This window comes from Drosophila sechellia, chromosome 3R (assembly GCF_004382195.2).
Source record: "Drosophila sechellia strain sech25 chromosome 3R, ASM438219v1, whole genome shotgun sequence".
NCBI classification, from domain to species: Eukaryota; Metazoa; Arthropoda; class Insecta; order Diptera; family Drosophilidae; genus Drosophila; species Drosophila sechellia.
In genome coordinates this window covers 21,489,094-21,517,084 of record NC_045952.1, presented here as the reverse complement: position 1 = coordinate 21,517,084, position 27,991 = coordinate 21,489,094, and the positions used below count along the sequence as shown (strand labels likewise).

The window sequence follows — 27,991 nt, the reverse complement described above, 5'->3', positions numbered from 1 at the left end:
TAAAAACAAGACTCCTGCTGACTGAACTACAAGTGTGATTTTTTTTTGGGAAATTTCCACGTTTTCTGCCGTGTACCTTCCGTTTGAACTGCATTGCCTTCTCCACAATCACGGAGTGGAAAACTTTGACTGATGTCAATCTGTGGAGCCATGGAGTGCATGCTGCGCGGACTGTCGTCGCTGCCATCAATGTGCAATTTATTTTCATTTGCTGCGAACGGTTAATTGCATTTTATTTATTGGCATGTCAACAGCAGTCGCAATTTAAACTTTTCCCCCTTGTTTTTCGTTCAACTGGGTCAGAAAATTAAAGCGCTTCCCGCCGATAATGACTGGCGCGAAGGAAAGCCATCAGCTCGGTCAATATTAGTTGAAAGTGTTTAGTCGGTGCAAATATACCATACCGCTCGCCTTTAATTGATTAAAATTCGAGTCGATTTTCATTGGGCCACGTTCGTCGTAGTCGCGTTATCCGCAGAGTAACTTCCTGACAAGTTTGCCTTGTTTGTCAACAACGCCCAGCATGTTGACCACTTTGATGATGGCTAAAAGTTTTGCGTCATTTACCGAAATATAATGGAATAAGCGAAACCAAGTTGACCCACATTTGGAGGTACTTTTGACTTTGATCTGAGAATGAGATATCTTTGGGCCACACACTCGAGTGAACTCTGGAATTTCATTAATTATGATATTCATATGAGAAATACGGGCAATCAAAGCGAATGAATTGCAATGCCTATTGCAATCGAATTTTTGCATTAGTCCTGTCTAATTGAAGTCGAATAAGACATTTCCGGCCTTGATGCATATTTTAATATCTCTCACTCGATATAAAACGGCAGCCATTTATGCATCCATGGGCAATCAAATGTCACTTTATTTGCAGCCCAGCTGCATTCACGCTTGGATTGCATTTCCATGCCGTTTGCCATTTGACTGCCTGCTGCTAACAGGGAAAATCTATCAACTGGCGAATCAAGGCTAAACTAAACTACATTTGGCCATGACAAACGGCCATGGCATGCCCTCCCCTGCCCCGCCCTTCGTGCGGCTGGCAACGTTAATCAGCCAAATTTATTTGCTGCCAATATGTGTGAGGTTGCATATTTGGCTAGCCGATTTATAAATGCGAAGGGAAAAATGTGTCGATGCTTCTGGCCAAAACCGAACGACAGGCTGTTGACAGCTGTTGGTTGGCCAAATGTGTCTCGCCCATGTTGTTGCTCTGGAATATTAAATTTATGTGAAGTGACATTTTGCCTAAACATATTTGCATATATTTTGCATAATTCGCACCAACTGCCTTCTGCCTGCCGTCGAAAATATCATTACGAGTATTATTATTATTGCTGTTGTTGTACGCAGGCATCTGCATTTATTTTTATGATCGCATTTTCACATCGAAATACTAATAACGCCGGATTAATTATACCAAACTCACCCAGATTCTCCACCTGGCAGGGCAGGACCAGCGTGTCCCCGACGACGGCGCGGTAGGTGTGTCCTCTGGACAGGAAGCGGGGCAGGGTGGCGGTCAGCGTGGAGGGGGCCACCGCCGACTGTTGCACGTTGCTCATCGAGCGGCTGTTGCTGCCTGGAAAATGGAAAAGCGGAAAAGCGGTGAAGTGGGTTAGTTGCGGTCGTACACGGCTAACAAGCAGAGCCATATCGGGGATTCAATATGGCAGGCATTACGAAATATATTTCACAAAAACCAATTAGCACCCACACCAATCGATAGCACAAAGAAATGCGCCACTACGGCACATCACAATAAGCTCTACTCATAAATTTGCAACACTGATACATTTTAATTACTAAAATTAAACAATATAAAAGTGTAATGCTTTTTTTTAGCCCAATTTGAATATTTAATTGGATATTATTATTTTTTACTATTCTGCCAGGCGTAACCAAAAATATTATTTATAATTAGTAGCCAACCGTATTTCTGTAATTAATTGTCTTATAAATCAAATAAACATATAATGAAATGCAGCCACAACATATTTAATGTTGTTAATGTACGTAAAAATGAACGCTTATAGAAATGTTGTTAAAACGGGAGGAATACCTGGGCCATATAGCTCCGTTTCTTTTGGCAACTAATATTTCTTCGAGTGAACTCGCACTCCTGTTTGGCGGGCCCGTCTATCGATGGCAATTTGTTGCCAGTCGAATGGGTTTCAATTAGCATAAAAATGTAGCAGCGAGTCCTTCGCTTTTACGCCGAGACCCCAGGACTCCCAGGATGGCAATAAACGCGCAGTACGCGCATACCGGAACGTTAGCGCGTTATGTGAGGAGGGGCGGGGAAGGACTATATGGCAGGATGGCTATACCTACACAGGACGGCGGGCAGTTGTCCTGCGACCCGAACCCACTGACACTGCGCGATGTGCGTTTGACCCGTCAGAGTGTGTTAACGCACTCGCCGGACCCTCGGGGGCATCGTTTCCGTGTCCTGTGCTGTCCTGCCAACATGGCCAACGTGAAAATTGCTGTCGCCCAGCAGAAGGAGCAGCTTAAAGCCAAATTCTGTCGAGAAATCGCGGAACACAGAACAGAGAACAGTCTGACCCTGGCACGCAGCATCAGTATTGCCGGCTTTTGGGCGACAAATGAGCGCAGCGGAGCGAAACTAATGTTCGGCCCGGCTAAATGCAGTTCAAGAGCAGGTCCTGTGCGGTCTGGCAAACAGGACACCAACGCAGCGTAACAAATTTGATTACAGGAAGTGCGGAGGAGCAGACTTGCAGTCGCGTAGGAGGGCGCCTCCTCTCCAGTTGAAAAGACGCCCCAAGGAGTCGCCAGGAGCGTTTGGAGGAGAGCTAAACGGCAACATCAGCAAACAGGCCAAAAGTCTTTACTTTCGGCCCGCCCACTCCTTCAGCCGACTGCACTTTTCCGCTTTGTGTGAGCTCGTGCCCCCTCGTTTTATCTTTTACGACACCCCTGGACACGGCCATCCAACCATCCAGCCAGCCCCTTTGACGCACCTGTCTGCTTTTAGTCGCCTCCCCCTTCTTAAGAGACACTTTTACAGGTCCTTAGCGCCCAGCGAACATAAAAGGACATTTTCGCAGATCATCATTTTACGGGGTGTCCGAATGTGGGGTGTGGAGGCGTGTGGAGGCTTGGGGGCGTGGCCGAGCACAAAGGAAACGTGCGAAAATTGGTCAGGCTTTAATGCTGGACATGGCCCGTGCGAATTTGTCGACCCTCAGATTTTATATTGTGAAATTGCACAAATTTTGCAGTCAAATTAACTTTAAGACGCACCAACTCAGACTCAGGCAGCAGGAGTAAGACGATAGGGGAGTAGTAAAACCGAATGCGAGATACTCAGTAGTTACGAGATTATTAAACTCAAAGGTGTTTAGAGCAAAAGAAACTTAACTAAAAGGTTTCGTCTGTTCGGTGTACTATTTATAGAGAACTCTGGATCTTTCATTCTAGGAATCCACACGAACACATATCTTTTATTTCTCCTAAACTACACAAGTCACCACAAACCCAATCTGCCATCTACCTACCCACAGGCACCACGTCCAAGTGTGAGGGTCCAAGGGAGCCCGGAGGTGCACTTTAAATCTCTCTTATGCCCAGGACACTTCGAGTTTCTACAGCGCCTGTCGAAATACGAGCTGACCCCTGCGTTAATATCTCGGCATGCATAAATATGTCTGGGTGGTGAACTGGACGCGATATGCACCTCGTATCCTTTGAGGCGAATGCCGAAATTAGAGTTCTGCATATGAATTCCACTCTTTCTCTCTCTTTCGGGCAGTCACCTCCGTTGGCCGGCGGTCATTTGGGCCAAAACGACCCAAGTGGCACATGTCGAGGCTCCAGCACATATTTTTCAAATGACCAAAAATGCAGTTGGCCTTAAATTGCATGCATGAAATGCATTAAACATGCAAACCACTTCGCACTGAGAAAGTCCAATGGCAGCAAGGTGATTTGTGTGAGTTTTTGGGTGTGCGTAGCCCTTATTTTTCAAGGGGCGGGTGCAAAGCCAAAAATTTGTGCAGGGCGTAGGCGCATTAAACAATTTTAAAGTGGTTTTCAACTATGCACAAAATTTCATTAAAAGTGGGTAAAGCTGGGGGAGCAGCAGAGGAATTCCGATGGAACGGCAAACTTTATTGCTGTCTCTCGACAAGAAAATCTGTAATTGTGCACTGTTCGAAAATGGGGAACTTTAAGCATAAAAGAATACAAATGTTTTCTTTATCAAATAAACTTTTTACTTATAGAAATTGTTAACAAGTTGGTTGACGAATAGAACTACTCAAAAGTTCAATATTTGCCACAACAACGATTTTAATGCTGCATATATGATTTCATTAACTAATAGAAATCTTTAATACAAATATCGAATTTGAAATTCAAATTTTCTCCAGCTCTTTCTCGTGCTAAAAAATCCCACAAGACCTCAAAAACATAAAAAGCAGAAGCATTCCCCTCTGCTAAGCTTTTAATCCATCAAAATAATGGCCATAGTTGGGTGTTAGACAGCAGAAAATCTCCATTTCATTTCTGTCTGTGTGCTACTTAAATTCGAGCTCAAATTCAAGAGCCCTTAAATTTTTCCCTTCACTGACTTGCCACACGTAGCAAGTCGCGTGCGTTGCACAAAACGCAGAAACTTTCGCCACTTCCGCGCCGAACACTTTCTCTCTGTCCGTGCTGAAAAATGAGCTCGAATGTGTTTTGTCCTCGCTGTCGCGGAAACTGTGTCACATGAGTCCACCGTACAGTGCGCACTCGCAATGAGGAACACCACCTACCCCTTCCCCAGTGTCCCTTTAAATTCGCACGCACGCGGAGCACTTACATCAAAAATGCATACAACACAGCAGCTGCACCGCACAATAAACTCGATTTGGAAACAGTCCTCCAACTCGACCGTGTGATATCCATTGTTTTTCGAGACACTCGCACAACAAAACAGGTGTATATGCAATACCCTGCCAAACCGATTGATTTCCAACTGGCGGAGCTAAAGCGGCAATATGCTCAGCATGTTGCAGCTAAAGTGGTGCGAAAAGCACAGTTTGTTGCTTAAATAATTTATCTCGTGCACAAACACACAATTTACGTGGCAAGCGTTTTTAGCAGCTGACGACAATGGGTCGGTGGGCGGAGAGCAAAGGGGGCGTTCACATTGTTGCATAAACAGTAATGGCAGTTGCAGCGAAATGCACTGAGAGAAATATCGGTCACAACCGTAACATGTACTAATTACCATGGAAGTAGTACTAGTTGGTATGCGAACATGCATTTGAAATATCACACTTAATACAAATTAAGCGTTTTATCAAACTTTTCTTCCTGTGTACCATATCTTCCGTTGGCAGGCTGTTTTGGCCCCCTTAACCAGGTAATGGCGGTTGAGCCTCGCGAGCAGCGGTGACTGTGGCATTTGCGCCTGCTTTTGTAAACGAAGCGCATTGGCATACTTTCGCTAGGGGGCCTTTGTTCCCGTTCGGATTCAGATACAGAGGCAGATACATATACAGATACAGATTCAGATGCAGTTTCAGTCGCAGTTTCAGGTTCAGTTTCGGCGTTCTGTGGCCGCTGGGAGCTGGAGGCAAGTGGAAAAGCTTGCTACGCGGCTGAATTGTTGAATCGATTCAAACGCGAGGCATTTAAAATTGTTTTGCTAAAATCTGGAGCTGCATCTGCGCTCGTCTGCGGCTGCGGCAATAGTTTTAGTTTCAGATGCACTTTCGAGCGATTCGGATTGCGACACGAATTGTTTTCTGCTGGCAAGCGACATTGTGGTTGACAATGAGGAGCAGACAGCAGCCAGCAGTTGGAAAACGCTGGAAAATGCTGTCACCGGCGATTGATATATGTATGCATGCACTCCATTCACCATTTTTCATTTCCCAAGCAGCGCACTAAATTTGTTGCATTATTTTTCTCATTTCCGTTGCGTGGTTGCAGCTCCTATGGCCACTTGCAACTTGGCAACTCCGCTTTCGGTTCCGCGGTTCCGTTTACAAGCCAAAACATTTTCCCACGCTTCTGCTGGGAAGACAGGGGCGGATTCAGCAGTTCTAAGCTAAGAGGGTTTTCATTGTGAAATCGAAAGAGAAGAACAGCCTCAGTTTAACCTGGTTTTTCTAGAGAAATAAACGAAAATTTGAGCTTTTTTGATACTATTAATATATGGCTTTCTGTGTACACTCTCTAAAATGTGAATTGCAGAAGTAAAGTGGTATTTATACTATTAAATTAAGGAATTTAAGTTCTCACTGTACTCCGCCCCTGTGAAAAGCAGTAGTTGCATCAGCAGCTCCGACAGCAAAAGCAATACTTGCAACAGCAGCCACACTTTGTTTCATTAAAACTTTTGCCACGTGTCGTGGGTACACGTGTGTGTGTTCGGTTTGCTGTTAGTGTTCGTGTGTGTTTGTATATGATCAGCATCTTTGCTTGTTTTGCCATTTGTTTAGTGTTTACTCGCCACCTGCCACCTGCCACGCCCACCAGCTCACCCGCCCACCTGGCGCGCTATCTGCATTTCAATGCATTTTAAAATATGCATTGCGGGCGGTGGATGGGAAAACCAAGAAAAACTAACCCAAAACGAAGCGAGAAACAAATATTTTAGTTTACTGGGTGGAATGTTCATTACATTTCGCTTGTTTTTTCTTTGCCCAATTTTTGGCAGCTTCTTCGTCGAGGAGTTGGCTTGTTAGCCGAGATTTCCATGCATATGGAGCGCGGAGAGCCGCGGGATACGTAGCCACACCTGGCAACCTGGAAAATCCACACCCCCACCCCCAGCATATTGCATTTTCCGTTGTTTTACCTTGCTGCATATTTAATGCATGCAAATTATTTACGGTGTCGACTCTTAGCCCGCGGCACAATGTTGTTTTTAAAGCGCAGCTAGCTGCGGCCAATTCATTTTTATTGCCTGCCATTTTCCGCCCGCCCTGTTGGCCATTAGGTGATGCTGGTCCACCCACACAATCCTCTGCGAGTCTCCTCCAAAAAAAAAAAAAAGGAGGCACCACCTCGTAAGCCCCACTGACTTGACTGACTTCGGAGTCGTAAGTGCATTTATCAAAATCCTCTTGCCACAGAAAAGTGCACGTCAACGGCAGAGGCGTGGTGAACGTGCTACGTCGGCACAGCAATTTCCCAGCAATTTCGCAGAAAAAATGACAAAAAGCGTACGAGTGAAATGTCATTCAAGCAGCGAATGCCATTTACCCGAAACCCCAATCCCCCATTCCCCCAATCCCCCACCCCGATCTCCCAAAGCCCAACCAAAAACCCACCGGCTTCCATCAGCCAGGTGGAGAGAAGTCCTGCCATTTGACACCCGAAATATGCAAATGCTGTCAGCTCGCCGGCGTTGCTGCTTCCCTGCTTACTTCCGCTATTCCACCCAGATTCAGTTTTCCACCCAACGGATGATGATGCAGCGGCGGTGGGCGTGAACTCGTCAAGCTTTCGCGCTTGTCGATAGTCAATCTATTCATCTTTCTAACTGGTTTCACATGTGCTGCCAGAGCTGCTAGGCTGCCAAGCTGCCACACATTTTCCAGCTCATCCCCGCCCATCGGGCTTTGGCTCTCGTTGTTGGGGGCGTGGCCGCTGTCAGGATCGAGCTTGACTTTTATGCACATATCATTTGCATAACATTATTTGAGCAGAGTTCGCATTAAATTTTGAAATGCCAAATAAATCCGCAAGCGAAATGCTATTTTTTTGAGCTATTTTCGTTTACGTTTGCACTTAGCATGCACTGCCGAGCTGCTCTCTGCACTCAGCATCCTGCATCCTGCTAGTCCTGCGACTCCTCTGACCTCTCCTCTGCTGGCGCTGACAGTTTTCTCAATTTGCATTTCCAGTTGCAGTTCCATTTTGAGTTTGAGTTCGAGTTGAGCCACGTTTGATTTACGCTTGTTGACGCTGCACTTGGCGTATGCGTAATAAGCGTGTGACTACTGACTCGCCTCCATTTCCATCAACCCCTTCGAATTCCGAAAGGAAATGGGGTGAGGTGTTTCGAGAAAGGCGTCGTAAATTGTTTTATTGCCCTGTCATGCCCGAACATCCATGCAGCTTCTTATGTTGCTCGGTCATAAACTTATTATGAATTCCTGTTATTTATTTGGCAATTTATATTTCATCCACATTGGCGAACCCCTTAAATTAAATAATAAAAACAATACTCGAGCGGAAAAAAGCCCACAATTCGCTGAGCCAGCAAAGGGAAGAGAGCAGAATAGCAAAGGAGCTGAAAAAATCCTTTCGCACAAACGATATTTATACGTATGCGTTAAGCGCATAAGGCAGAGAAAAGGGTCCTCGCAACTCGGCGATGTAAAAATATTAAAGCCGCACAAACGTGTGGACTTGACTTGGTACTTATGGCATTTATATTTTTCGGGATATTCTGGCAATTGCCCCAGAAACACGCTCTCAACCGCACGCATATGTTCGCCTAATAAGCGGAGAAAGTGGGAAGAAGGAAGCCATATATCTACCACAAGGACACATGCACATCCTTTGCCGTAAATCAAACTTCTCAATAGACAGAAATGTTTGCGGTTATATATTGACAGGAATTTTCACTAATATTTTAGGTACACCCACACATCGAGAAGTTCTATGGGCTGTGTAGAAAGGCGGAAGGCGTTTGGAGCCGGAATAAAAACGTACCATCGCCCACACGGCGTATGAGTAATGATGCCGGGTTACGGCTCTCGTGCACCGAGCTAATTTGAATTTTAAGGCCATTTGCAAGCAACACTCCAATTTCAATTGCTCGGAAACTTGCCGCAGCCACGACTTCGCCACTGGCAGTCGCTGTCGCTGCGGTGGCCATTAATTTGCAACGCCTCAAAATTGTTTACGAAACGTTAAGCAATTGCAGTGCCAGCGAAAAAATGGCATTAAATATACAACATAGTTGCCCCACGAGTTAGAGGCGACGCAAGTGGGTGGCGTAAGATATCACATTAAGAATTTAAATTAATTAAATTAAAATGCGTGGCGCTTTCGGTTGCTGCTGCTGCGGCTTTTGGCCAACCAACCAGCCAACCTACCACCCCGCATCCGACGAGAGTAGCGAGCCGGCACACCGTGCCGAGCAGCTTTTCCCCGTCCTGTTCCTGTGCGGTTGCCACGGAGCCTGGGATGGAGGTTTGTTAAAGCTGCCACAAGATTTGCATAAAGTATAATGGCCATCTTCCTGGTCCTAGCAAAGGACGACAACGCTGGCACAATAAAGGGGGAATGGAGGAGGAGGAGTAGAGCAGGAGCAGCCGAGGGTGGAGGAGAACCTACTCGCTCCAGGATCCACGATGGAAAAAACCAACCGAGCGTGGCCATTCAATTTTCATTTTTTCTTTGGCCCCGTCGTCTTTGAACTTTTCACATTTCTCGTTTTTTTGGCTGTCGCGCAGCATTTGTAGTCGTACTTTTTTTGCCCAAGACATTTCCGCGCCGCATGTCCAGTTCCTGTCCAGAAGCTTTTGGTAGTTGGTAGATACCCGCTGGCCGCCGTTTTACAGCTCGCTCGATTTCTTTTTGGCTTGATTTTTCCCAGCCATCGCCTTGCTGCTTCCTGGCTGCCTCGCTTCCTGGCCGCTCCTTTCCTTATTTTTTCTTTTTCGACGTCTGGAGCAGGGCCGAGAAATTTCAATTTGATTCAGCTCCCACGATCGTTTTGTTTTATTTCCTACTGCAGATATCTGCAATTTCGTGTATTTGCTCCTTTTACAAGCGGCGCCCAATAAAAATTGACTTCGCTCGCTTCCGCCCCCATCGAAAGTTGAGCATTTAAGCTGTCACTTTTCGCTGCTAAACGAACTGATAAATTTAATGCGCCGTTATGAGCGGTCCTTCAAGAAGGACTAAATAGCCGCAGGACTCTGGTTATTATTCGCCGAAAATCCGTCCTTCTTCTTCTGTGTGTTCTCTGCTCGGACTTAACTTACAAATTGCTTTTAATTACCGCTTCAGAAAAGCGGTAGTTAGCTTAGCTCTAGTCACCTAACGACCGAGCAAAAGGTGAGTTTAAGTGGGGAATCAAATCGAAGCTACCTTCCCGCCCGCCCTACACTTTTATTTCCAGTCAGCTGGCTGTGGAAAGTTTTATTCAGCAAATAGCCCAGGGTGCAAGAAGTTGGGAAAATTCATTCGGCACACACTGAAACACACCCACTAACTTCACTAACTTGCTGGGTTTATGCAAGGTGTGTTTATGAAGTGCTGACTTAAAAAAATAATCTAAATGGTTTTAAAATCATCTCTCTACTAGAGCTGATCCAAATATTTTTTCAGTCTCTGTTTAAAATGTATAAAATGCCATCAATTCTTTATTGAATTGTACTTCCAAGTATTATTGAAAAGGGTTAAAAATGTTCATGTTTTTATCTCCGCATAAACGTGGCCAAGGGAGAAGGAGCTGGCCATATGGGCGAACGACCTTTGTCTTTTGGCCCGCCTCATATTTGCGTTAACTGTTTGGCTATGCGAGTGTGTTCTTTGAGGCCAAAATGCAAATGTTTGGCCGCCTCGCAAATCCTATTATTTTATTATGAGGGTCAGCCGAGTGTCGTCGGGCGCAATATTGTTAATATGAAGAGCAAACAAAGGCCGTCGCCGCCTCCTTTCCTTTTTCCAACCAAAAATTGTACGCATGGCGGCCTTTGTGGCCGTAAACATTCTGATATCTTCGGATAACTTTCGCCAGTCATATAATAAATACATTTCCCCCACCCGAAAATCATGATGCCGAATTGTTGTATAATTTAAGGCGCCTAATCGGATTGAAGTTGATAAGCCGACAGCATCCCTTTAAAGAGCTTTTGGAGTGGCCGCATTTTCACTACTAGTCGGTATAATTACGTGCATTTAATCACAACGGGAATGCGGCTTAGAAAAACCAAAGCCCCATGCCAATTTCTCCCCATTTTCCCCATTTGCGCCATTTTCCGCATGTGAGTTTGTGTGCCGTTGGCCAATTTTCAGCTAACTAATGTTTGTCTGTTACTTTGCATTGCGCTTATTTCTTCTCATTTATTTAAAAGTGTTTCCTCTGTCTGTGATTGCTGTTTCCCGTCCCTTGTTTGCCGAGTGGTCGACTGTTTTTCCGCTTTTCCGAGATTTTCTATTTAGAGTTGCGGGTGGAGGCGGGTAGGGTGGAGTTTGAAAATAAATTAAACGGGATAATTTGTGGTGCGCTTGTTACCAAAATGTTAATGAGGTCGGTTGTGGGTCTTGCCCCTCTCCATGCATCCTCTCATAAAGGTGATTTCCATTCCACCAACCCTCCACCGAACTGGCCAACATGGTGACACTGCAAAAGATAAAGCCCGGGGAACCAAACAAGCATTTAGCAATGTCAAGCAAGAGGGGCAGTAAATTTCAATTTGCTGGCAGGACCAAGAGCATCATTTAGATTGTTTAAATACCAGCAAACGTGAGGCTGAAGTCGTCGTACTCGAAGGCAAAATGAAAATGCATATCCACATTCACATCCACATCTACACACATCCGCACGCAGCCAGACAAATTGGGCAACAGTTTTTCAGTTCAGATCCCTTGACTTTTCCCGGCGGAGTGAAGGAGTAAAGGGTCGTCCTGGGCTGTCCTGGTTGCTTGTGGTTTCATTTGCTGGGCATAAATCAAGCAGAAATTGCAGCAGGACCCTCCTGCTCCTCCACCGGTCAATCTGTCACCCCCGCAGAGCGCTTAGGTCGTCTACAATTTTAAAGATAAACACTCGCCAGACTTGTGCGTCTCTTTGGCCCGAAGTTATTTCATATTTAAGCCAAATTTAATGGCCATGTCCAAGTCGACTGGACAGCACGACTCAGACGAGGCCAGTCAAATCCCTGCTTATGTATGCATGAATTTATATCCCAGTGCCTTTTGCTTTGTCTGGGATCTTTGTCCAATCTCCAGCCTGCATATTTGCCAATCAATTATGGATGGAGCCCCATTGGACTTTGATATGTGCCACTGTATTTCTTGAGAGATTCCCCCACTAAGTGACATGGGCAGCAGGGCTGCTGTCTACTAATTACTTTAATTTAGAGCCACAGGACGAGTGCGCTCGATAATGGGCTGCAATTCAATGGGAATGCCGAATCAAAGTCATTTCAACTGGGTCGAACAGCTGCGAGTTTGCCAACTTGAAAGTTATCGGCGGCCAAGTGGGGGCCAAGCAAATGTTGTCTGCACCGGAAACGGAAACAAGCAGTGCACACGAGTGGAGGCGGCCAAAAGGAAGTAAGCCAGCCAGGCCAGGCCATGCCAGGCAAGGCAGCTTTTCAGCCACACAGATCCTGGGAGCCAGAGATTGTCGTTGGCTGTGTGGCACAGTTAGTCAGCAAGTCGTTGCAGCAAATGGGGCGAACAGAAGGAAAAAAGCCAGCAAGGAATAATCCTGCGGCAGCAGACGGAATGCTGCTTAGTTGACTCGATATTTCGTTTCGCCGGCGCGGAAGGACTTGGGCTCCTTTGCTCCTCCTTCTCCTACTTCAGCAACTTACATGTGCCATGCATTCGAGTGTAGTTTGCTTTTAATTCAGCATGGAAAATGAAATTGAAAACTGTGCCAAATGTGTGCACACAGCACAGACACAAGCCAACACTTTGGCGTGCTCAAATCGACAAACTTAATTCGTGGCACTGCGAATAAAATATGGCTTTAAAGAATGCATAACTTTCATTTTTGCAGCTTAAAGTTCAGTGAGCAAATGTATTGTATACTTAATTATATTTGGTAGTAACCACAAAGTATTCTCTTATACTATGCAATTCCTCCAATTTAGTTTTAGGTTTTTTTATACTTCTGTTCCATCTACTTTTAATCCGCTTTTATATTTTCCGGTGCACGTCTGACGATGCAGCTGGAAACCAAAGCCGAGGATGCCTCTTTGCAGAAGTGACATGTAATAAATTTTATTGATTTTCACTTTTGGACTGGAGGCTGCAGGCGCTCCGAGTTGCGGCTTTAATGCATTTTTAAGACTTTAATTTTGCGGTCGGACTGGGACTGAAACTGGTTGTGGAATTTTCGGGGCGATGAGATAGCAATTATAATTGAATTAGAAATGCCAATCTGAGTTTGTGCCGCTGCATTGAGTGGATTTGGATGGAAATGTGTGGATATGTCTGTGTGCCCATGTGGGGGATGCATTTGTGATTAGTTTGCCGGGCGGATTGTCCTCAGCAATTTGCTTGGAAATAGTGGAAAAACGAGTTTTCAGCCCGGCGGCATGGTAGTACTGCATTTTTCATGCATTGCCTGTCACACACACTGATCTCGAACCGACATGCGAGTGTAGCCCTGTTTGAATTTATTGCATTTTTAATCAGTCGGCTTGGTTTGGTTCGTTTTTGGTTTGGTCGGTTGGTCGGTTGCAATCGAGAGGGCGTGTCCCATTTTATTCCGTGTTTTTAAATGCAGCTTACACAACACAAGGTTAAACAATAAACGCCCCATTAATAAATAACAACAACTGGCACTATTTGTTTTGCTCTTTTTCTGCAATTTATGTTTACCCATTGTTTTCTCTTTTTTCTTTCATGAATGCGTCCAGTAGTCAGTGCAGTTGGAACTCACCTGCAAATAAATAAAATACAAAATGAATCAGAAAGGGTTCGGCATTGTTTTTAAATAAGTAATTAATTAAATATTGTGCGCTGTTGCAGCACTAACAAGATAAGTAAACCGTACAAATATTCTGCGGTATTTAAAGTGCACACTCTTCGTTGGAATCTTTTCCATTTTCCAGGAACTTACAACGTGCCAGTGACTGGTAATTTTAGTCTGCGACTTATCTGATAAAATATGACTGCTGAACATGCACATTTAATTTGGAGAAAGGAAAAATTATAATATATTGTTGTCGTAGCAGCTTTTTGCTGATTCCACTATGCGATTGTTCTGTGTTTTTTTTTCGCTGCAGCTGGGTTAATGTGTGTGCCTCATTTATCAAAGCGCAAAATGCCGCTCTTGTTTGCCTTCAAAGGGTTGAGGAACGTCCTTCTGTCCCACCACCCACTTACCCCCTGCCATGTGCGTGTACAGCACATGAAAAATCCTGCGGCTAATAAGTGACACGCGTCGATTAATAAAACTGTACGAGGCGTACAAGGCTGCCGCCCACTTCAAGAGGGTTGGGTGAGTTTTCGGGGGCGTGGCAACGGAGGCGGGAGTGGACGGAATACCACTGCGTGTGTTGTACATTAAAAGGCCATGTCGCAGTCAACGATTATGCAAAGCAGCCAGCCAGCCGATCTAGGATAAGCCCAAGACCCTGCGAAGGACTTCCCCCTGCAATTGCGTGAGTCCTTTGGGGACGTTATACATACCTATAGTTCCAGGGCGGCGCTAATAGCTGCCCACAAAGCCTAGATGACCCCCGAATAACTTAACCTTTTTGGACAAGGATCATCATTTTTTAGTACTGTCTTGTCTATGAATCTTAACGATTTCTTGATGTGCCCAGCAAATGGAAAGCAAGCGATTGAGAAACAATCTGATTCAAGCATATAAACTCTTAAATTGTATTTATTACGACAGCAAGTTCATAAACATGCCACGTCTGAGCCAATATGCGAATTTACATAATTCTTAAAGTGTGACAGTATTACAGATTATTTCGCCTAGCTAGCCAAAGGAGTTTGCATTTCGCTTTCGTTTGAGCGTGTGGCAAGTAAATCAAATTTTAAAACATGCCAAAAGCAAAAATATGAAATCAAAATCCATTCAATTTCCATCTGCGGGTGGGTGAGTTGGAGGTCCTGTGGCTACGCTTTCCTTTTCTTTTTCCCGCCCCATTCTGTGGCCCGTATGGAAATGAGTGTGCTGGATTCTTGCTGCTCTCGGTTATTGCTCTTCTTTATTTTGTGAGCGGTAGAAAAACAGATGCAAATCATCAAGCTGCCAGCCAGATAAGGCAAAAACAAGTGTCTCCTTTCTGTCCTGAGTGTCCTGGATATCCATATATCCCACTGCCATCCATATTTTCCTCTGGCATATCGTACGTATTTACAATCCGCATGCAGAGATGAATGATGCTGCCAATGAGCGTGTGTGTCTCTGATGTATTTTGACAGCATTTTGCTATTAACTTGCTATTCCTCGCCAGATATTTGTTTTTCTTTTCACTTGGACGGGGTGGCATGTCTGCTGCTGGGCAGAGAATCAGCATTAGATTCAGATAGAGATTCCAGGGGGGCAGAGTCAGGGCATCGAAATGGACTTTGGCTGGCATTTGATAAGCCTTCTTCTGCGGCTAAATGACTACAACTCCGGGCTGGAGGAAGAGATCGCCGGATAAGTGATTTATGCATTATGTGCCCATTGTTATGGACATAAATCGTATTAAGATTGCCCTCCCCGATCCGTCTTCTGTCTCATTATCGCCATCATCCCCCCCGTGGCTCCTTTCGTCCTCTGCCCTCAGCTCCGTTTGAAGTTTACACCTGCGGCATCTCAGACTGTGCTGAAAACAAAAGCCGCTTTGTTTGCCGCTTGCAAACCTTGGGCTGAGCTGTTTGGGTGGCTTTTTTTATTTCTTCCTAACGAGAAACTTCAATATTGTCCCTTCTGCCCAGGCACCAAACAAAAAGCGAGCTAGAAAGAAGGCAAGACAAATATTAACCCGGGGCTATTCATTAAACAGTCCTTTGCTCATATGTTTTCCTTTCGCCTGCTGCCACTCTGTGTCCTTTCATTAAACAAGCCCCTTCATGCCCCCGACTTTTCCGCTCCGGCAGCCACTTGAAGCGCTCATTGTTTGCACTTGATGATGCCGGGTTGACAGCCACGCCCACGTGGATGCCAACGCCAAAAACAATTTCCTTGCAGGCTAGTTATATTAAAATATATATAAGATAGAATCATAAACTTTGAAACATAAATGTATCTTTAAATGGCAGTAGATTGAGTGTATTTTAAAGGTACAACATGTCAAGTTCAAGGATTATTTTTACAATTTCTTCTATGGCTTTTCGCACTGTGTTCGTCCTGTGAAGCGAAAATGCTTAGCGCCATCTTGGGAAACGGGTCTCGATTTCTCATTTCAATTTCGGCACTTCTGGCTTGTCCGTTTTAATATATATCCCTGTTCTGTGGAAAATGCTCACTGCTCTCGATTCCCTGTGCCTCGCCAGCTTTTCTCATTGTCTCCGTTGACAGCAGCTGGTCTTCTCGCCGTCTGGCGGCAGAAATTGTACATTAAAAAGCTTAACGACGGCGCGCGCTCAGTTGTCCTTGTCATTAGGTCCTTGCCTCATGCCCCCAGCCGCCAAAATCCGACAGGATAACAACGCAGCCCGCCCCGTTTGACCGTCTGAGTGGCATAAAACGCACCTGATGTGCAAAAACTGCTTAATTGAAAGCATAAGCTTCTATAACTTCGTTGCGTTCGCCCAGCCACGCGGTGTCAAAGAACTCAATTTAAATATTCTAATTTATGCGCCTGCATATTAAAAGGCACGATCACGTAGCCAGGACCTCCATCCAATTCATCCAGCATCCATCCATTCGAGTGGCCTGTCTGCTCAGATGGAATGACTATGGTTGTCTGTTGTCTGCAATTAAAAGCGCTTAAATCAATAAGCCCACACAGTTGACGTTCCATTTCTCATTTGGCCAAAACGTGTTGGCTCTTAGTATGCAAAGCACTGACGGCACAGGCTAATGGATCCGTCATCCTCCTTGGAGGCATCTTCCTGACTTATCGCCTGGCATTTTCTGTAACCGATTGCCGACGGGCGCGAAACTGTCCCAGTGGCCTTGTTGCGATATTGTGATTGGCATCCCGGGACTTCTGGCATCAGCGTCATATCACAATGGCAACTTTGGCGCCCGTTTGGTTCGCCGGCTTATCAATGTCGCTGCTTCAAATCTGCCAGCGCGACAAATTCGCGCCTTATCTCAATCTTGGCAGCAGCGGCAGTCGCTCCCATCTCACCTGGCACTTCCATTCCGCTCGATGGGAAAATATGACTGTTAGACATGTGAAGGATTCTGCTGGTTGTACTTGGGTACACTCACGAATGAAGGTACAATTGCAAATGTTGGTAAATAGGAAAGATATCTTGGACTTATATTTTAAGTTCCTTCTCTCGAAACATCTTCATACTTCTATGCTTTCTAAGTAGATACTAGATACTTGTGCTGAAAGAGTACACTTCTCTTCACTGATAACCGGGTGGTTGGGTGATTGAGCTCCGGTGGGGTGGTGGGGTCTTCATTATTTCTTTTCACGCAACCGTTTCTTGGTTTTTGCGGTGAAGGTAGAAGGTGGGAACTTCATCCTCCTGCAGTCATTCATTTACCCCGGCGAAGAGGTCCACCATTGTTGCTGCTCGTAATTTATCTACAGCTTTTGTCTACCGCCGGCGTCTCAATGTCACCCGTTTTCTGGGTTCTGGATTCTGCGTTCTGGTTTCTGGGTCCTGTGGTCTTTGGCGACATTCCTGGGGCACAATTCGGCGCGCCCTGCTCCAGCAAATGGAAAATCTCGGCGCAGTGCTTAGCATCTCAATTCGGTTTTGGGCGGGTGGCTCTGTTGCTATCTGTGGGCCGATAATAAAAATACCACCGCCAAGGTCCCAGGGGTGTGACAACTTCCAGCTTTGATTTCTCCTTGTTTTCCTCGTCCTTTTGTCCCTTGCCAGGACACGAATGTCTTATCGGCAGCGGCAAGTGTCGCCCCCAGGAGCATGCAATGCTAAATTATGTCAATAGGTAAATGAATTTCGGCTAAATTCAGATTTTAATATCAGCTGTGGGTGGAGGGAATCTCGCAGGATTCTCATTTCCTTCAGCCTTCTCACTTATTCATACAGCTGAAAAATATACTTGCACACATGTGGGTTGTTTATTTGTCGTTTTGATGACGACATTTTCCGGGAGGCGTACACATGCGACGCGCCACGCCCACCACTTCGTACTTGATTTTAACAAAACTGTCTGTTTAAAGGAAACAAAGTGAAATTGTCTCCTTGGGGAGCTAAAAAAAAAAAAGAAAAAACAACAAAATAAAGAAAAACCCAAAATGTGATGTTCCTGGAAAATGTATTTAATATGCAAATCCTGTGTGTCCTTTGAGATGATTATGGCGCACATTATGTCCCAAACAGGAGCACATGCTGCAGAAGAAAAGTGAGTTTTCCCCGCGCACACTCAATTATCGATTCAAAATGCCGCTTTCCACTCGCTTTTCAGACAAATTGGCCACTAATTTAGGAGAAATTAAAGAACCTTTCAGCCCGTTCGGAATTTAAGCGCAAGCGAATCGAGCTGAAAATTAATATAAATGGGGAAATGGAAAATGGAGTTCGTTTTTTTCTTCTGCTCCGACGGATTTGTTTTGTGAGTGCCGCGCGGAACTTTTCCAATTTGTGCACCGAAAAAGGATAGATAAACAGAGACGCAGACACGGACATTAGCTCTAACTCTATCTCTACCTCCAGTTGGAGTCCAGACATGGGAAAACATGGACAGTGCACCTGGCCAGACATCCACACCACCTCCGCTGACCTCCAAGCTCCGACCTCGGCGGCCTCGTGGAAAAGCCGGAAAAACTAATCGAACCGAAATACTCGAAATGTTTGCCTGATTTCTCGAGAGTACGCGCAGCTTGAAATTGCAATCATTGAACAGAATTATCCTTCCTTTCTCTTTGCCATGTTATTTTTCAGCCAACCTCCGATCCGGAAACTTCAACTTGTCGGGGGCAGCACAAAAAAAAACAAAAAAAAAAAAAAAAGGACTCAACTATTCCCGATAAATTAGCTCTTTAGAGTTCCATGGCCCGAAGGATTGGTTGGTGGTTAGTCTTTGCTTTGATTGCATTTAATTCGATTTAATGCGACTACGGTTGTTGCGGTGCAGCAAGTACTTTTTGCCCCGAAGATGGATATTTTAATTCCGGGCAGAAAGTTCCATGATGACAGTTGCCACATCTATATACATTTTCTTTGGGTCCGGCGTTTAATTAAAATACAAACAGCGATTCTCTCGCAATTATCCCTTTTTTTTTGGCCACTTCCTTCTCCCTGCGATTTTTTCGCGCCCAGATAATCTCCATCTAAATGATGGCAAAAAATTATGCTCGAAAATTGTGGCTTGGGTTCTTTCTACCCGATTTCCCAGTTTCTTCCTAATTAAATGTGTGGCATTAGGTGGCGCATTTTGGCACCAAGCCCATCTTCTGGCCACAGATTTGTGGCCAGCGATATGGCCAAATGGAACATGTTCCCGCCGAACAGATGATGTCAATGCCATGGGGCTAAGATGATGGCTAGGGGCAGGGGGTCAGTGGTCAGGGGTCAGGAGGTTGGCCAACGCTTTCAGCTGCCAATTTGCGCCGCCATTATTGAAGTTTTTCATACATTTCGGTGACCACTTCCGGCCACTGCAGCATCTTGTCTTTTCCTTTTCCGGTCCTTCGTCGTGCGTCCCGCGTCCTTCTTCATTTAATTTTTTATTTATTTTCCCGCTTTTTTTCGCCGCTCTGTTTGTTTTGGCCTGGCCCACCAAAAAATAATTCAGCACGCTGGCGTTGTACCGTCATTACGTCCGCTCCTTTTGCCGCGGCGTTCCAGAGTCGTAAAGTAAATTTTTTAATTAGAGTCACGAGTAAAACAAACCAATTAGTAAAGCTGTCAGAGCAATCCTTTCGCCGCTTTCTCCTTTCGGCCAAACCGTGTTGTATTTTTAATTTCTTGGCCATGTTTTGGCCGCAATTTACGCGTGCTGCCGCGTTGCTGGCGTGTGAATTATTGAAGGAGTAAATTATGTGAAAAGGGCAAATTAAACAGTTTTGCCAGGGGGCTGCCTCCCACGTTCCATGATTTTTACGACTATACCAAAGCCATCTGGGCCGAATGATTTCGCCTCCCAAAATCGAGCGCATCAAGTGGCGGTCTTCTGCTCCTCGAGACCCGAAATGTAGTTTTAATTAAATAGTACAATTGCTTGCCACTGCCGCCGGGCACCTTTCATCCTTCGAGAAAAACTTCTTGGTTCGCTTCGTTTTTTGGTTTGGTTTGTTTCGGTTCGGCTTGGTTTTGCCTGGGTTTTGTTGTTATTTAGTTTTAGTTTTTGGTTTTGGGTTTTGGTTTATATTCGTGGCTACGTGAGCCGCATGGCCGATGAATGGCCAAAACGGGGTGGGGGCAAATAAACAGAGCACAGTGCACGACTCATGGGGCGAAAAGTGCGACGGACTTTGGGGCACACAAAGTTTTGAACTTGGCCCCCCGTCGCTGCCAGGGCTGCAATAATACAAAAGGCAAAAAATAAGCAGGGAAAACAAAGCAAAAGTGGGGAAAACCGAGGAGAAAACTAAGTTATTAGCACCAACTGTGCTCGGTCGATGGGCGTTCTGTTCCGGCTGTTGTTGTTGTTGTGGGCGTGGCATCTGCACTTGTTCTTCATGTTTACTGCACTTCGAGTGCAAGCGTGCGGCAACTATTTTTTGGGCCACCATCTCGCCCATTGTTGTCATTCACCAGCGCGATCCATGCTTGGATGACAATTTGGTAAGCAGATTGGGCGGATATAGAAATAGATCTAGGCACTACTACACTTTATATAACTAATACGGCTGGAAAAAGCCAACGCAACTATCTTATAAGATTAGTATTTGCAACTAATAAAAAGGTATCTATGATTTCAGTGCTTTGTATCTAATTGCATTTCATGTTTTCGTACATATCGTGTATGAAAAGCAATATTTTCGTTTTAGTGGGTCACTGTATTTTTCCCACAAATATTGTACTTTTCTAATATGTTGTATTCAAACATAAACTTCTGATAACTTATTTTTCTTGCAGCTCCACTTCCGGCCGCCTGCGTAGAATTTATTATTGTTGCACTTTGTGGAAAAATATTTGCGGTTGCTGGTTGTACGAGTATTAGCATTTTATTTTATTTGCACTAATGTTCTTCCGTATTTATTTTGGCCAAGTTTACCCAATTGTGTATCTGTTTGTCCACAGCTCGTTTCGGGCAATTTCCCATGTTGGTAGTCGATAGATATTGCCTTTGTCGGCGCCTCTGTAAACACACTCGACCTGCTGGGGGGTGAATCCGAGAGTTGGGCCCCGGAGTTGGAGGCACATTTTGGCAGAGTCGTGTCCTGGCACGCCAGCACCACCTGGTCATGCCCACCAGCCGATGCCTCAGGCAGCCAGCCACCTGACGGGGCCTAATAAAAATAAATAGCCATATAAAAGCGAAACAAAATTCATGGCAACGCCTGGCGATACAATAAAGCATATTATTTCGACATTTATTTCGCCGGTTCCATCTTGGCAGCCATTTGACAGTGCCAAAGTGCTTTCCCACTCGGCATCGGAATGTTGGCACCACTCCGCCGGCTAATGAGTGCAAGTGCTACGTGATTTGCTCGGATACCAGGATCTTTGTCACTCCTCAGCATCTCGATGGATCCCCATCTTCCAGCTACCCATTGACTGTGGATGCATCTGAAAGGGCGTTTGTTTCCAGCTCATTAGAGTTCGCTGCCTGCGCGACTCCTTCTCCATTACCATTACGAGATAATTCCTGGAAGGGGCAGTGAGTGTAGTGTCTCTTCGCAACACAAATGCTTATTTATGCCCGGGATTGCTCGAGTCCTTGGCAAAGTCCTTGTCGGTTATTTACTCTGCAGGAGCACTCGACTTGAGTTCGAGTCGAATGCATCCGGCTGAGAGGAATCGAAATGTATTGATTTATGGCAGCAACTGAGCGATGGAAAGGACAGCCCAAGGTGGAGGCAGTGCCTCCACCACTCCTGCCTTCGGAAAGTTAGTCCTGAATCATGCGACTGAGTGTAGGACTGTAAGGACTGTGGCCAGCTCGAGAAGTTCAATCAAGTGAACTGTGTTGGCTGTGGCTGGAGTTCGGTCATTGATAAGTCATAAGTTGCTCGCCGCCACACAAGTGCGCCCAAGTTGCGTCACAAAGTTTGTCAAAGTCAAACACACAAAGTTTCCCGCTGGCCGGGGAAAATGCCAATGGCTCAGATATTAGCAGTGCATTAGTGGCCAGTGCATTATTAATGACCAGCTGGGCATTGATTTTTACACTTGCTCCTCCGACAGCCACACATTTTCCACCTCTTTTGTTTTTCGCTTGCCGCTCCATCAATATTAATTGAGTTGATTGAACGGATGAACACGAAAAGGCTTTCCGGTCCGCAATCGAATGGCACTTGCACTCAGAGAAATGTCAATAAGTTTTTATGCCTAAAGAACCATTGCCACTTGCTAAGCGCTAAGCTTTGAGATATAGAAAACCCTTGGTACTTTACCCTCTTTTAAGGCTAAATAACTTTAATACCACTGTGATTTCACCCCAAAAGGATATTTGTTTTCTCAAGTGCTGACTCACACCGCTGTTAACCCAGATATTGATAACTTTTCACATTAACTATGAGAGTGCCGCGTGACCCCGTGACCTGTTGCATGTACGCTCGTGCAGTTAATTACTTTGATTTATTCGAGAGTCACACATATGTATGTACATATGTAGGTGCGTGGTTAGCCTGTCACATATTTCAAATCGCGCTTAATTACGGCGTCGTGTACTTACAAATTAACAAAATTGCCCAGCGCCCAGATAAGTAGGTCCACCCACTCGGCCTAAAATTTATTACAAATTTCAGTGAGCAATTCACCTGCCACTCGAGACCAAGGCACTGAATTTATTGTTTTGTTAGAACAAAAATTACAGCGATAAAAAGTGCTACAAAGTGCTTAAGTGCGGCGTCGTTCGCCAAGGAAGAAGTAACTGCCCGAGGAGCATAGACATGGGACATCGATAAGGATCGATAAGCATCGGCAATAAATTGCCAACCAGAATTCAAATAAAGCCAAATGCCGGCTAATCTCCATTAGGCAAATACGTTGAGCTCACCGAAAATGTTGTGACCCATTTCTGGGTCCGGTGTTATTGTTGTTGCTCCTCTTATCTGGGGGCGTGGAGCGTGGAAAGTACGTGGATGGAAAAGGTCAATGTAAGTGCTCTTCATTGAGCAGTGAACTGCGAACGAATGCGGACATAAACTTAATGGAATTTAGATTTCTTCATTACGGCAACAGGTGAAAGGAGCATCAAAATGTGGCCTTTTATACCGGCTTGATTACCTGCACACATGAAAGAGATTCCAGATTTGGGTCGCTTAATATTCGGGTTCATTTTCATTGGATTATAAAGAGCTTTTGGTCCCGGGGCTAAATGTTCCAGGGCCCCGACATCAATAGAAAATTGATTTGCGCTTGATAATTCGAAAAGGTAAACAGGATTAGCCTACATTTGTGGATAATTGCCAGGGGGCCGAGTTACGTGCTCTTTCAGCATAAGAACACACATAGGAAGTTGTTTAGCCCGAGGGGAATCGATTGGAACACGTTTCGCAAAAGCGGGTGCTCACTGTACAGCATGAGTAAATGGTAACGAATGTACCGATGCTTATTATTATTTACACTCGGCTACAACATTGTCGCAGGACTCGAATGGCGCGTGTGGGTCACAGCCCAGTCGATATTCTGTGCAGTGCACACACATGGACACACCACAATCAAAGAGATTCGTCCTTTGGTCCTGGCCAAGTTTTATGCTGAGTAATGGACATGGCAGAAGCATTGCTGCGAGTGGCCGTAAAGAATCGCATTCGCAATCGCACTCGCACTCGTAGTTTACATAACGGTTTTACGGCCAGCACTTAAATGCCATGCGAGTCATAAATGGCGGGCAGATATCGAGCATACGCCATGTATGCCATGTACGCCATGCTTGTCCAGCAATCTTTTTGGCCCAATTGATATCCTTGCAGGAAGGAAGGAAGGAAGTGCGGCGCGGTCATTGAACCCTTTTTGGCAATGATCGCTGATGCTCCTCGTCGTACTGATGTTAATGATGACGATTCGGGATGCTACATTGTATGCCATGCATACATGAATCCCCGAACCCGGACATAAGTTCCGAGCAGAACATACACAACATCCGCCGACCAGCTTCCATCTCGTTATTAGAAAAATTTTAATGTGGCTCCCAAACGCATAACAACAACAGACACACTCTAAAAAAGAAGGCAGCCCAATTAAGTTTGGGGAAAAGTATCTGGGACTGCGGAATCTTGGATTCTATAATATCATAATAGATAGATTTTTAGGAAAGGTGTTTAAGCTTTGTAAGTTTACAAGAAAGATAGTTTGCATTCATGAACATCTTTATTGCTAAAGTAAAGATTTTGTTGTAATTTATTTTTTTTAGTGCACCCTTGCACAGGCTTTTGGCATTATGTGATCCGGAGTTGGGGCTATTTAGAGATTCCCCTGGTCAGCCACAAATATGGGCCTGACAAACGACTGGCAATGATCTGCTGTTGCCACTTAATAAGCTCCATTTGCGCCAGCCGCAAAAGTAAAGCGACCTTCGGACTGTTGGCTTTTAATTTGCCATCGAAGGCTCTCGGCCGAGTGAGCACCAAAGTTTGATGATGCCGCCGCCTGAGAGACGTCATCACCGGACTGGGCCAAAAATTTACATAACTGAAAAAATATTGTGCGGGCGGGCCTAAACGAGGCACAAACGCTGCCCTGCGGCTTTCCACTTGCTGCCTGCTTACAAGCATTTTTAAAGCGGTTTCCCTCATTTCGCCCCTTGGTTTTCCATTTTTTTTGGGGGGCGAAAGCAGATGTAAAACTTCTGGCAAAGAAAAAATGCCATGGCAAAAACAAAAAAAAAAATAAGTGGGGAAAAATATGAATAAGCCGTACATGAGGCAGCCTTCTAGGCAAATGTGTTCAACATGGGGTAACACTGTGGGTGTGCTGGCTGGTTTTTCCACTCTTTGGCTTTGAAAAGAGGGCCAGAAAAAACAACGCTGGCCAGAAAGTTAAAAGGTGGCCCAGGGGCCCATGCGACACATGGCCGGAACATATAAAGAAATGTGGGTCGGGAACACGTGGCGGCCATAACTGGTGCCGACTTCATCGATATTTCATTTAACCCTTTAATAAAAGATATGCCCGGCTAACTTACTTCATAACTTGTCGCCGCTGCCGCTCTTCGTGCTCCACTTCGATTTTCCCAGGCGGTTAGAAAGTTTTCGAGAAAAGTTTAAGGAGCCTCCGAATTTAGCCGCTGGCAAATTAAAATTGATTACCAAAGCAAAACAATTGAGCGATATGTATTTTGTGGCGATGAAACGGAGGGGTTGGGAAACAATCCGAAATGTTTATTTATACCAGGCATTTTGGGTTCGATCGGTGCCCATTTGCATAAGCGACCGACCAGCTTATTACACAATTTAATATGGAAATGACGCGGCGCGAACTTGAACCTCATTTCCAACGGCAGTACAGCTCAGCTGGCTTTCAGGTTGGGCTCCGCCGATTTGCGCTGTTTGCGTATGTAGGTCTTGTAGTAGAAGTCGAAGAACATCGAGAACATAAAGATGTTCTGAATAAAGCCGATGAAGGCGATGAACACGGGGAACTGGCACGAATTCCGGACAATAACGAGCAGGAAATGAAAGGTGAGGTAGCCAAACTGCATCAGCTGCAGCTGTGTAATCCGCTGCTTCCACCACAAAAGATTCTTCACCGCGCCTAATGAGGCGGCATAGTAGTAGGCATACATCACCGTGTGCACCAGGAGATTGATTACCCCCAGCATGGTGCAGTGCGATCCGCCCAGGAAGGTCATGAAGATGGACACGCCGAAGACCATGCCGCCATGGTGGTACACATGCAGGAAGCTCACCTGCGAGTTCTTCTTGCGCAGCACTATGAATACCTGGGAATGCATTTGTATATTGGTATAGAACTATATATAGGTATATAACCCCCAACTAACCGTGTCGAGCAGATCCAGATACTTGAGCATATAGTACGCATACGAGGCGTACAATGTCTTCATCATGGCCGGTGATCTGTCCGTGTGATCCACTGGCTGGCAGGTCCAACTATATCCCGGCTGAAGGTACGTGTTGCTCAGGCCAATGACGAATATCGTGGCATTGGCCAGCACCTGCACCACATTGTACACCTGCATCACCCGTTTCAGCTCGAAGGGAGCACGGTGCTCCATCCAACGCGGTCCGTAGTGGAGCACAAAGGCCACATACAGCGCCACAATGGCCAGAACGATCCACAGATTGCCCAGCAGTGGCAAGTGCGCCACTCGGGGATCTCCATGCTCGGCGTACAGATCCCTGACCAGGCAGTACAGGTAGGCCACCATGTTGTGCCGCATCCTGGATCTCGATTCAATAATACTTCCTGCCCAACTGCCGGATAGCGACTTGCAGTCCACGAGACACGAGGGTCTTCAGTCTTCTGAACGGAACTGCTCGAAACCACGGGCTATCCGGGCATTCCGGCAGGCTATGTTAATGACCGTTAAATGAGAAGCACCACGCATACCGGATTAACCCGAGTCAGGCGTTGCACTGCCAGAGAGATTCTCGTTCTTTGTCGATGGGTTATAAACTTGGAACTGCTTAGGTTTTACGCTCAAAAGACACTGAAGGAAAATGGGGCATAAACCCCTACTTTCAAGATCAACTGCAGATCATCTCTTCCAGTGTCAAAATTTTTTTAAAAGACCTAGGCTATCTCACCATGAAAAGAAAGTGGTTATCTCTTTTTTGAAAAAAGTTGTGGCTAAATTGTGCAACATTTTTTCTTTATCTCTATGAACTTGTGCCTGTCAGGGGGTAAACAGGGTTTAGCTATTACTTGACAATGTATGAGAATTTATGGGCTATAACCAGCCGCTACGGAAACTTTGCTGAGTGGGAAAAAATGAAGCTCCAGCGGGCAGATGTGGGTGATGTTGGATGGTGGGTGGTGGGCGGTGGGCTGTTAGCTGCGGTCGATGGGTGGTGACATCAATTTGGGTTACTCAACGTTAATCGTTTGGCTCGCAGCTTGCGGCTGCGAGATATATGCAACTAACCCAGTTTACAAAGCATGCCAATAAATTTGCAGCATAACTGCCAATATAAGCGCAACTGTTTTGAAATTAAGCCAAAAGCGAAGCGAAGGAAAAGCGGAAAAAGGGGCGGTAACGTCAGCTGCAGCATCTAGTATCCGGCATCCCGAATCCACCAACATCCACCATCCAGTGACCCACTGAGCGACTCCGCCATGCTTGATAAATTCGCCAAGTCTGTACAATGGCTGTAAATAGCCGCGGGCATCGGACAAATGGCTCTTAAAAACAACAGCAGGAGCAGCGGGAGCTGCAGGAGCTGGATGAACTGGAGGAGGAGCTGGAGATCGCAGTCGAGCCAACTCAGCGAAATAGGCAAAAGTGTTTTACGACCTGGCTTGAAGCGCAAACCGAGGGCCATGCAAAGGAGCAAAGTAGCAAAGGAGCAAAGGAGGTGGGCTGCAGGTGGCCAATCAACCTGGAGCAGGTGCAATTTGTTTGCGCAACGTGCAAACTTGGCTAGCATTTTGTGGTCGAAAGTTTGCAGTTAAGGGGCTTCAGTTTATTTCGATAAGTAAATGTGCCAATTTATAGAGCAGAATCAATCAAGGATCTGTACGAAAAGTTTACCTTATTGGCCATTAAACAAGGCCAGGTGGACTATGTTGGGCGAGGCCATTTCACTTACTTTCACTCGTGTGTCCTTAAGCCGCAAGTGATGCGATATGTGTACAGCACTCACACACACTCACATGTGAGTAAGAGTCTCCTTGGGGCTCCTGCGGTGACCTTGTTGTGCGGCAGACATTGAGCCAGCCAGCGCCAAAAAAATCATTTGCATTTCACCTCCCCACGGACAATGTAATGGACGTCAGCTCATTTGCACAAATAAGCCATAACCGTCGCACGTTCCCCTCCGATTGGCGGCCATTTTCGGAGCTACAGGACGAAAGGACGCTAGGACTTCAGCCGTTGCAATAACGGTAATGGCCGCGGTAACGACAACAGCAAACAACAGAAATAATA

General features: G+C 45.6%; 2 protein-coding genes across 2 annotated transcripts in view; both read right to left on the bottom strand.

The window, feature by feature from the left end:
* LOC6607509 (MAM domain-containing glycosylphosphatidylinositol anchor protein 1) overlaps window positions 1–27,991 on the bottom strand; it is a 61,462-nt gene that overhangs the window by 11,277 nt on the left and 22,194 nt on the right. Inside the window, exon 3 of the mRNA XM_032721524.1 lies at window positions 1,445–1,597. Within this exon, the coding sequence (XP_032577415.1) occupies window positions 1,445–1,597 (153 nt within the window). The remainder of the gene's footprint in view (window positions 1–1,444; window positions 1,598–27,991) is intronic.
* Window positions 25,219–26,410, bottom strand: LOC6607508 (elongation of very long chain fatty acids protein F). The gene is made up of 2 exons (XM_002032241.2): window positions 25,886–26,410; window positions 25,219–25,825 (listed from the first exon to the last, which is right to left on the bottom strand). The coding sequence occupies exons 1-2, from the start codon at window positions 26,282–26,284 to the stop codon at window positions 25,394–25,396; spliced, it is 831 nt and encodes a 276-aa protein (XP_002032277.2). The 5' UTR covers window positions 26,285–26,410; the 3' UTR covers window positions 25,219–25,393.

Excerpts from the sequence above, each read along its gene's own strand:
- LOC6607508 (XM_002032241.2), bottom strand. The coding sequence starts at position 26,284 with ATGCGGCACAACATGGTGGCCTACCTGTACTGCCTGGTCAGGGATCTG. Across the intron at positions 25,826-25,885 it reads ATCTGGATCTGCTCGACACG|GTATTCATAGTGCTGCGCAA; the intron begins GTTAGTTGGGGG and ends ATGCATTCCCAG.